Source organism: Amblyomma mixtum, chromosome 8 (assembly GCF_055824585.1).
Source record: "Amblyomma mixtum isolate Tamu chromosome 8, ASM5582458v1, whole genome shotgun sequence".
Taxonomy (NCBI): domain Eukaryota; kingdom Metazoa; phylum Arthropoda; class Arachnida; order Ixodida; family Ixodidae; genus Amblyomma; species Amblyomma mixtum.
In genome coordinates, this window is record NC_143019.1 from 4,407,716 (window position 1) to 4,418,470 (window position 10,755).

Consider the following 10,755-nt stretch of genomic DNA (forward strand, 5'->3'; position numbering starts at 1 on the left):
ATTTGCTTTTTTATATTAAGACACTTCTATTCCATGTATCTCTCTCGGCGGTCCGTTACCAGGTATTTAGATTTTTTTCCGTCCACTTAGTAGTACCAAATCATTATCATCACCAGGGTAACTAAATCCTCTGAATAACAAAATCCCTCTCGCTGAAACCCAATTAATATCGTCATCCACCAGCTATGACAAACTTATCCCCACAAAGTTCTCATCTTAATTTTAATGTAATCTTAGACATTCTAATGCCTATAAAAATTTAAAATTTGAAATTCGCTTTTCCGTTAAAGAAACTGGCGCAGTAATTCTTTCACAACTCGGTGGACACCTGAACCGCGCCGTAAGGGAAGTCAGGATGGTGGGAGTGAAAGAATAAAAAGAGAAAAGGGGTGCCGTAGTGGAGGGCTCCGGAGCAGATTTCGACCACCTGGGAATATTTCACGTGCACTAAAACCGCACAACACATAGGCGCAGTTGCGACTTATCGGAACGCGCCGTCAGGGGTCAGGTTCGAACCCGGGTACTCCGGCTCAGTAGACGAGCGCCCTAACCACTGAACCACCGCGGCGGGTGCCTATAAGCCGCATACATTGTTTTCAGAATGCAACGGTGTAGGAAGCTCTTTCGCCGCAGGACCATTCGATGTTGTTTTTTGTTGGTTGGTTTTATGGGGTTTTACGTCTCAAAGCAACTCAGTCTATGAGGGACGCCGTAGTGGAGGGCTCCGGATAATTTCGACCACCTGGGTTTCTTTAACGTGCACTGACATCGCAAAGTACACGGGCCCCTAGAATTTCGCCTCCATTGAAATTCGACCCTCGCGGCCGAGATCAAACTGTTGTTTATTGAAGGCACTAACTCCGACGTTTGACCACGAAGCGTTTCCTGTCTACGCATTTGTTCCCTAACTTGACTTTCATCTAACACCTTTCAAGGCCTTTGTGCAACCTGGCGCATATCTCATACTACCGCGGTGGTTCTCCGTGCAGCTGCGAGAAAAGTATGTGGTAATAACACTGTGTTTCTGCAACCGGACGGCAGAAATGCGCTCGGCTTTCGGAAGGATGAATTGCGCGAGAACTCCCCCACCGTCTTCCTCCGTTGTGATGAATAGACGTTTGGTCATGTACGCATTTGCCTCATTATCTTGACGGTCACAAGGAGTCTTTTTCTGTCATATGCGCTAATTTGTGCTCGCAAGGTATGCAGTGATGTCATCCTGTGTATTGCAGGTCCGTTTTAGTTCCTTTCAGGCAGGATAGTATCGATCTACCGTGTTGTAGGCTGCGTGTGCCGGGCTAGAGTTCTCGAACCTGTTGACAGTCGTCGCCGACGTACTCCAAATACGTCAGTTGACGAACCATGTTGTCTGACGCGGCCTCCACGCAATATAGAAGTGGAAACAGCCAACGAGAATAAGTAAACAACTGTTTTACTTGTTCACTTGCGATTGCCCGGTGAATACGCGTTGCACCCAAGCATTGCGATCGTCACAGCCTCCCCGGCCTGTGAGGCAAGCTTGTTATCCCGTCTGAGTTCATGTTACTCACCCGTCCCCTTGAGCTATTCGAGTCTAGCGCACGCACACTCTTAAGAGCCAAGGACGGATCAACTTACGGTCCTTTTGGCAGACAGCGTTAAAGAGGCGGATGATAGAGACCCGCGTGCAACCGACGAGGCGAATCATGTCTGGAAGGGGCTGGCTATCAAGCGTACGGAAGAGAGCGTTGAGCCTCTTTGTGGCCATTGCCATGTGTTCCAAACAGTGTCACGTTTCCTTGAAACGTTGAAACGTACATTTCCCTGGCGGCTTTGGTTAGGTGTTATTGTGACTACACTGAGACGATGACGTAAAAGACAAGGCATTTAAAAGGCGAATGCTTCTAGCTCACTTCACAACACCCTCTGCAGCTGCCAGTTTGAGACGTCCCACTGTTCTGGCATTTGAAGTAAGCACACCTTTTAAGATTGTTTACCGTGACTCTAAACTGTGCGCATGGTTTAGACAAAATGAATGCACGGAATTTACGTTTGCAGGATCAGCTTTACAGGCACCTACTGAGCTTTTTTTTTGGGGGGGGGGGGAGGAGGGGGGTAATTTTTTTTACTGAGATTAGTAGCATGAAGTAAAAATTCCCAAGTTCACTTACTGCCACAGAGCGCCGTTTGCTTGGCGGGCATCGACAGTAATGAATATTTGGGGACGACTCGCTTTTCCGGTTTTCGGAAAAGCAAGAAGGGGGAATCCCTTGCGCCAAAGCAGTTCTTATCATTCTTTTCTTGGTGATGTGCGAAATGCCCGATTTTTGTTCTCAGTCTTACCGCGTTATTTCGGATCTCACAAAGAGCGACCGACAACAGGCGGTGTCCAGCGAAGCTGTCGTAGGTAGCCCGTGGGTTTGCCTCAGTGCCATAGATCACCATTTTGATTTATCACAACGCAGTTGCTGCTTGGCTCACGATGACAACGCCTTGTTTCCCGTTGTAATTTTATAATTACTTATTTATAGTTTGCAGTCGCTTTGGAGAAGAGGATCTACTCTTAATTTTGTAAAATGGCCGGACTGGTGCCCATTCTCATTGCCGTCGTTGCCCTGCATATCAGCAACGCTGAGGAGCATCCGTTCACCCTCTCGACAGGTCAGTAAAACTCCCAAATGAATGCTTCGCTAATATTTTTTGCTGCTTCTTCGCTGTTTACGTACTTTTGCAGTAGTAAAAACATGAATACAGCAAAACCAAGACTTTCAGCAGAGATGCAGGTGATTACTCAACTGAGAATAACACAATACTATTTCATTTTGCTTCCGCAGCCAGATAAGCCTGCAACCTGGCATTTTTAACAGTGTATTTACAATTAGAGCATAGTATGCTCGCTTTTTAGAAATGCTCTCACTCCTGAGGGCCAGGAAGGTGAGGTTGACAGTAAAAGATACAATTAAGATCGATAGTAGAAGAACTCAGTACTTTTAAGCTTGCGTGTTTTGGAAACGAAAATTTTCACGGACGGGAATTTTTATACGATTCCTGTTGTCTAAAATCAAGAGATTTAGAACACCTAACAACAAAAAAGAAGGTGACCATGTGTTTTCCTGCATATAATAAAAATAAGGTAAATCAAATAACACCTTTATCAGCGGCGTTTTGTGTGAAACAGACCAGGCCTATTGTGCTATGCGGTAATATTTCACACAGCAATACCCCGCTGCACAGGGCACTTTTGCACACAACGGGCTGTCATAGGCCACATGCTGTCTCCCGAAATGTTCATGATTCGAGTTTATTTGATATCATGGCAAGTGCCTCTTCATGTAATTGGTCGCTGTTGGCTTGGTCACAGTAAAGTGTACTGAGCTCTTCAATGCCTAGAATAGAAAACTTAGAGGCAAAAAAAATTGCAGGGACATTAAATAGAAACCTGATCGTTGCGACCCTGCGGTGGATTCAGGGGGATAAAGTAAACAACACGCCTGAAGGAAGGAGAGTAAAGCACAGCAGGGATAAATTGTGCAATGGTATATGCGCATAAATATCAATGATACCTGAGTCCTTGAGGTACTCAAAAAACAGTCACCTGGTATTACGACTAGTTGGACGGTGACGGCATGGTGATAGCATCTTAGTCTCGTGAGAAGCTTTCTTGCCTGAGGGCGCCTGCATTCTCAGGCGTAGGCTCTTTTGCCCGTTGGCTGGTTTCTTTGCTCGTAAGAGCCATTGTCACAACTCGAGCTATAGGTATTCCGTGCAGCTGTCAATACGCATTTCGGAATGCTTCATCCAACTGCAAAAAGCAAGAGAAAGTTCTATAAACAAAGCTGAGAAGCAAAGCAACTCACCTTCGTTTATGCAGGCTTCTGTCCGGGTGTTCCCCAAGCCGACTGGACCGAGGCCATAAAGGCCAACCTGCGGAGGATGCCCAATAATGTCACTCTTCCCTCCCCCTTCATGGAGGACAAGGTGATGGGCGTGGATATTGAACCAGGGTTCCTTACGGGCCTCGGCACATTGTGGACGTACAAACCTCACTACACGTACTGCACAGGAAATGACAGCTTCATCGAGATTAGCGCGTTCGCCCATGAGCCACTGGTCGCCGAAATGAACTGGAAGTCCTGCAGCGGAGCGTCCGGGCAGATGGGAATAACGGTAAGAGTTATCAGGCATGAATAGCAATAGTGCGCCATGCAACACGCAGGTGGCGGGGCGTCTGTTAACGCTAGCTTCCATGTTTCTGTGTGGCACTTTATCCGCAGCACTTCTGATAGCACGACTTAGCTACCTCACGGAAATTCCAGGACACCTTGCCAGATAAGAGTGTGGATTTTATATATGCGCTTCGGCGCCCTCTGCATTCTCCGCTTTGTCGCGTCTTCTCTCGTGTACTGTGTCAACGCTTCTGCATTTCTGTACGCTCCAGAGTCCAGAGCTCATTTCTGAGTTTCAATCCTCGACACAAATATACTTGCTAGCCGCTTCGTTGAAGCGTTTAAGAACGCTGACCGATTCAGCGGACATACCGCCCGGTCCCTCCTCTCCTGGCTTTCAGCTGGTGCGTGTCTCCCATAAATGTTGTTGGTAAGAAATCCAGCGCAATATTCGTAGGCGATTAAGGGGAAGCCGGCGTCAGATAGTGCAGGATCTATTTCGGCGCTGATGTAGCCGGAGCGCTTCGAACGATGCGGGTCGTGGAAGGCACGTTGGTGCAATAAATGCACTGTCTGGCGTGTATACCCTGTTCCTAAAATAGGCATTCCTTGCGGATTACGAGATTTCTGGTCAATTCACACACTCGCCTGGGAGACCTGGAAGGTTGACTTTTCGGGACTAACTGCTAAATCAGTTAGGCATTCACTCTCAATATGGCAATAAGGACATCCCGCTAAATTTTGTATGGAAGTATTTACGTATTTATTCTGGTACCTAAAGCGCCCTAGCGGCCGTAATAGTAAATAGGGGAGAGTAAACAATCCCTAGGTGCAACTAATGTTTCAGAAAAGTACTCCTTAACTGAACAATATACACGCGTTCTTTCATCAGAGAATGTGAGCACTATGCTCGAGCAAAAGAAATAAACAAAATTTATTTTTGCTTCTGTAGTAGCTTTAAAAGGCAATAATGGGATACTGTGTGAAAATAAAGGTACCAGAAAGAACAAATAAGGACTCTTACTCATGCGTAGAAGTAATCGCCCGGTGCATTCGATTTAAAGATTTTTCCTTCTCATTACACCGATAAGCAAATGCCCGTCCCACCTCATCATAAAGCCATTAGAGATTACACATTTATTGCGTTTGTACATTCTTATTTCATGTGTCGTTTATTCCCCAAGGCAACGGCCAAGCAACTGCGCCTGATCTTCAAGGTCCTTCCGACAGCCGAGGACCCCACTCATTTGGAACTTTCCAAGATCCACGCTGATGTTTTGGAAGACGCTGAGCTCTACTTGACAGGAGCCCCCAAAGGCCTGACAACGATCGTGAACTACGTCAGCTTCCTGATGAAATATCATGTGGAGAACCTCTGGAGGATGATTTTCCGCTTGGATGGACGATACCTCGTCTCGAGCCACCATTAGGAAGAAGGCTGAACAGCGATTTGTCCTGTATATTTGTCTGAAACGTTCATGCAGTTGTAGATAGTAATAAACCGTTGTCTCTGTAAAAACTCCTTATTTATTCGTCTCAACGCACAAGGTGCACTTCATTTAAACGGAAACTGCGTTTAAAATACATGAACCACAAACCAGCACGTCGTTCGGTTAGGTCATCAGCGATTACATGCACATGCAGGTTCTCTTCCTTACCGACTGTCTTGAAGGTATTAAGGCCATACGTGCGGTTATAGTTCAAACTTGTACTTCTTACAGATCGAGATATGCAGCTTAATATGTGCGACCAAAACGCCTAAGAGAGCAAGCTAACACATGGTCCCTTCCCGCAGTGGCCTCCGTGAGTATTTTTCTGGAACCTGCAGCGATGGGCATCAGCCTTCTGGTTGGGCACTGAACCTCATTTTCAAATTGTCTTCGAGCCGTAGTTGTTGATGAGCTTTTTATAAATTTGAAAGCACGCGGTTCATCTCATAACTACGGCTGACATGCAGAAAAACTTGTTTTGAGTGCGCTTCTGAATAAGTATGCGGTTAGTTTTATTCTAGTCCTAAATCATTAGCCTCTGTGAAAAGAACAGGGAAGAGGTTGTTCTCCTGAAAGAAAATGCGAGATAGGTAGCTGTGTCGTACCACCCACCTTTGACCTCACTTCTACGCCAGCTCTTATTCCTGCGTGGACGACAGGAGCAGAGATGATACATACTATGGAGGTCGAACTTCTCTGTCTTCAGGTACTTTAGGTCTCCGGACCACATGTGTGTTATGGCAGGCGGGCGCAAGACAACTGTCTAGCGTTTAACTTTGACCCACCTTCAACATTACGCAGCCGTTTACCTGGGCAATGCTGTGAGTTTGGGACCAAGAAAGAAAACCGCGGACAAATTTTAATCGCCTAAACTCCGCGGAAACAAACAAGTTTCCAAGTTAGCACGGATAAAAATGTTATGCAGGAAATGCACGAATAAAAATGCTGCGACTGTCTTACCCTTTCTTCGAGGTGTTCATAGGATTAAATGATACTATTCCTGCTGAGTTTCCGGTGCAGTAGCTCTGCTGCCATTTATGTTAGCTTTATAGTTAGCAGAAGTGAATAGGCTTGGGCGTGTTGGTATTACATCGTAACTAAAGAAACATAGCACAGGGACGAAAACACGACGAGGCTGACAAGACCGGACAAGCGCTTGTTCCGTCTTGCTGTCGTCGTTATGTTCCTTTATTGATAGCGACCCATGGGCGTATTAGCGACCTGCGCTCTCCAAACGTTTAAAAAATATATAAATCATTTGTTTTTTCACCAATATTATTGTACGGTTGTTTTTTTGCGGTAGTGTCGAGAGTTCCTACTCATCCCAAGGAACATAAGCTATTTATCCGATTCATTTTCGAAAAAAATATGCAAAGCGCTTTAACTGTTTCGGCTGACACTTCATTTTTTAGTGCCCAGACAAGCCTAATGTTGACTTACAGTAGCAGAGTTGGAGCACTTTCACAGCACTATTATCTGCTCTTTTTGGAGCAGCCGCGCTCCAATCGCAGATCTCAACCGCGGATCGCGTTTTCCAATCTTAGATAGGGAGCTGTCACCGAGACAAATTGGCTACATGTTGCAGTCTGGACTACTCCGCCGAAATCGGCGGATTCGACCGGAGGTCTGTGTGACGCAGGCTCTCTTCCTCCCACTCAAAGCAGATAGCCTCAGGGAGGAGCGAAAAGTCGGCTTGCTGTGTTCGGAGCGTGAGTCTTTCAAACACAGAGTGGGGGCTTGTGGACTCCGCGGGATTCAGGCGCTCTGTCGCGGAGAGGGCAGAACGCTCTGTGTCTGCGACTGGAGGTCACCATAAGGTGCGCCACAGCATTGGATGCGGTGATTCGGGCTCCTAGGCGTGACTCCACGTTTAGTCATCCGTGATGATGCTTAAAAAGAAACTTTTACTTCGGTAGTCGTGCTAGTTAAGGGGTCCCTCAAAATTCGTCGAGAATATTCTTCGTGTTCTGCCTAATCAGTCGAATGGCCCGCCTAGAGCCATTATTGCAAAATTCCACCATGCCCCATTCCTGTAACTAATCAAAGCCGGCATATTGCTCCCCAACCTGCTGATTCTTGTAGAAGAACAGGTACAGGTTTCGTTTATCAACAGTTCATTGCTGTGACTCGGGGAAAATAAAAGCGGAGGGGGGGGGGGGGGGGGGGGGAGGCATCTACTTAGTTTTTGACTGGGGTTCATCGCGTGGAAGATGATCTGAGAAGGTTACATTACTTGAAAGTGCTCTGTGCAAGTGCTATGGGCTCTTTGGTGTGGCGTGACTCTCACGTGTAAAATGTCTGTTTTCTCTCAGCAAAAAGTAAGTTAAGGACAGCGCTCGTGTGTCTCGCCTTCTGCTTTTGCTTTTCGGCTCTTTCAGGCTGCACCATCTACAATTAACTACTGTTATCGACTCTCCCAGCTATCACAGCTATCCATCCTTCTTCAGCATTGGCTCTGTTTTTGTCAAGTTATTTACTGACTACGCTGACGGCGTATCAGAGGTCTCGTTTCGGGCCTGCCGCAGATCGCCGTACAGCACACAAATAGATTCAGGCTGTGGGCCGAAAAAAAAATGGTTTTAGCAGGATGCCTAGAATCTTTCCGTGCTATTCGTAAACGAGAAAAGCTGATGATTGTTTTCAGTAAGCTCTGACGAGGTTGCATTGGCACTTGTAATTTTCATGCATATGATTATTTTCATGGCCTTTGATGAAGGCGCCTTTTATGAGCAGTGGTTTGCATTCTAGATCGCTATGAGATGCGGCATGGCTTAGTAATTATATCAGTTATGTGCCCAATCGCTGCCTTGTGTTCGCTGGAGGCAGTGCTGCCAACCTCTAGCGCCGCTTCTCCCCCAATTCGCAATCAAAAATTCACTCGATTTCTCTAGATACGAAAAATAGCGATCAATTGCGAAAAAATGTTTATGCGTAGTTCAGTAGCAAGTTTTATCATGCAGCTACTCTATTATCAGACGTTGATAAGCAAATTAGCTGTAAATTTGAAATGAAGGATCTAAAATGAAGAACTCCTAAATGAAACTGCAAGATAAACCGTATAGCGCTCTTTGGAAATTACAAATTAATGGCTCTATATCGTGTATGTGTTTTTTTTTTTACTGTACGCAAGATATTAGTAAACATGCATCGGCATGTGGAGTTAACTGAATTTTTTTCTATCACGTTCCGTCGGTTACGACTTCAGGCGAAGGATACTACGTGCAAAATGACTGGAGGTCGCTCGAGGAATGTACGGAAACTGAGATATAAAAGCAGCTTGTCCATTTGCTGCGACTGCTCTAGACGGTGGCTGATGTAGCAGTTTGAGTCAATTAAAAAATGAAGCAATGATTCTTTCAGCTTTTGTGCACCTCATGTGACCTCAACTCACTTTGTTCGTCGTGGTAGATCTGGGCATTATGGTCTTGGGGCGTCTAACGGCCCAAAGCGGCCCAGGCTATGAGGGATGAAATATTGAAGGGCTCCGGAAATTTCGACCACCTGGTGTTCTTTGACGTGCACTCACATCACACAGTACACGGGCCTCTAGAATTTCGCCCCATCGAAACCCGGCCACCGAGGCACGGGATCGAACCCGCGTCTTTCGGATCAGCAGCTGAGCTCCATAACCACTGAGCCATCGCGGCGGCAGAACTGGGACTGGTTCCCTTAGTTGGACTGGCTACGATTTCCAGCAAGGCTCTCCTTTCTCAAGCAAAAATGACGCCATTGTTCTTTCCTAGTTATCAAAATAGACATGCAGATATGCTTACTGAATGGGAATTTTACGTCATGCAGGGAACTCCAAACACAGCGTGAGGAAAGGGCGCGCGTGTTGAGGGAAGGCGGTGGCACGCCAGATCACAGCAGCGGGTGCCACTGGCCACGTCAGGGACCATGCACGTCCGATTACGTCCGTGTAAAGGCTGGTTCGCAGGCAAGAGACTGAAAATTGAGTAGCACAGTGCTGCAAAAAATTTGTAACTTGTTGGAAGGATCGCCACTCTGGCTGCTGTAGCCGCCGCGATGGCTCTAAACAGCTTTTGCGCCGCAGCAACAAAGCGTTTTCACTTGCATGTGAAACAGGCTTTACTCGAGCGCGCGGTGGTGTTGTGCGGGCCTCCGTCAGTTGTAGAGAAAAAGCAACGAAAAGCTTGTAATGTCTTCCCAATATGAAAGAATGGAAGAAAAAAAACTCCCCGAGCAGATTAAATTTTCCTAGATCATACAAAAAATCCTTTTTCCCCTAAACAACGTCGAAATTCTCTAGGTCTAGGGAAAAATCCCTATGGTTGGCAGCACTGGCTGGAGGAGACATGCATGAATTAGTTTTTGTGCTAAGTGGAGTTTCTGAGAGCAGATGATTGGACGGGTTGGTGCAGCACAAATTTTCATCAGTACGGAAGAGGACGTAGATCCCGAGCCGCCTCGGTGGCTCAGTGGCTATAATGCTCGGCTGCTGACCCGAAAGACGCAGGTTCGATCCCGGCCGCGGCGGTCGAATTTCGATGAAGGCAAACTGCTAGAGGCCCGTGTACTGTGCGATGTCAGTGCACGTTAAAGAACCCCAGGGGGTCAAAATTTCCGCTTCACTACGGCGTCCCTCATAGCCTTAGTCGCTTTGGGACGTAAAACCCCCTAAACCAAACCAAGCATATGCACAGGCTCATCATTGTCTCGATCAGACCTGACGTCGGCATGGAATCACTTTCATGGCAGCACCACTGTCAGCATTGAAATTCATTTTGGTTGTGAACGGGTGTGCTTTGCTCGACGCTTCAGACAGCTTTGCACACTGTTGCGATATTGTTCCACTGACAGCACGTTGTATTCCAGGCAATACACGCGTTTCTCAGACGCTCATGACTGCCATCGCAGTGCATGCGTCTCTGCAATGAGCACTTCATGTTCTTGCACTTTTCCTTCTCTGCGCTTTTTAACTAGTAAGAGCAGCGATTGCCTTTCATTTGTCACTTTGTGTAATCATGCACCAGGCCTTCTGATGAACTTTTCAAGAATCAGCAATGTGCTTTTCTCGAATACCCACTGTTGCATTCATTCGTGCCTTGTCAAGTGGGACATCATATGCAGCCATTCCTTATGCACCGGCTCATCGTTGG

At 46.6% G+C, this 10,755-nt stretch overlaps 1 protein-coding gene across 1 annotated transcript; it reads left to right on the forward strand.

The window, feature by feature from the left end:
- The first annotated feature begins 1,824 nt into the window (after nucleotides 1-1,824).
- On the forward strand, nucleotides 1,825-5,664 carry LOC149331189 (uncharacterized). Its single transcript, XM_089555414.1, has 4 exons — nucleotides 1,825-1,949; nucleotides 2,511-2,640; nucleotides 3,851-4,146; nucleotides 5,330-5,664. The coding sequence occupies exons 2-4, from the start codon at nucleotides 2,556-2,558 to the stop codon at nucleotides 5,573-5,575; spliced, it is 627 nt and encodes a 208-aa protein (XP_089411540.1). The 5' UTR covers nucleotides 1,825-1,949; nucleotides 2,511-2,555; the 3' UTR covers nucleotides 5,576-5,664.
- Nucleotides 5,665-10,755: the final 5,091 nt, after the last annotated feature.

Coding starts and splice junctions, on each gene's coding strand:
- LOC149331189 (XM_089555414.1), top strand. CDS start 2,556: ATGGCCGGACTGGTGCCCATTCTCATTGCCGTCGTTGCCCTGCATATC. Junction 2,641..3,850: donor TCCGTTCACCCTCTCGACAG/GTCAGTAAAACT, acceptor TCGTTTATGCAG/GCTTCTGTCCGGGTGTTCCC. Junction 4,147..5,329: donor CCGGGCAGATGGGAATAACG/GTAAGAGTTATC, acceptor TTATTCCCCAAG/GCAACGGCCAAGCAACTGCG.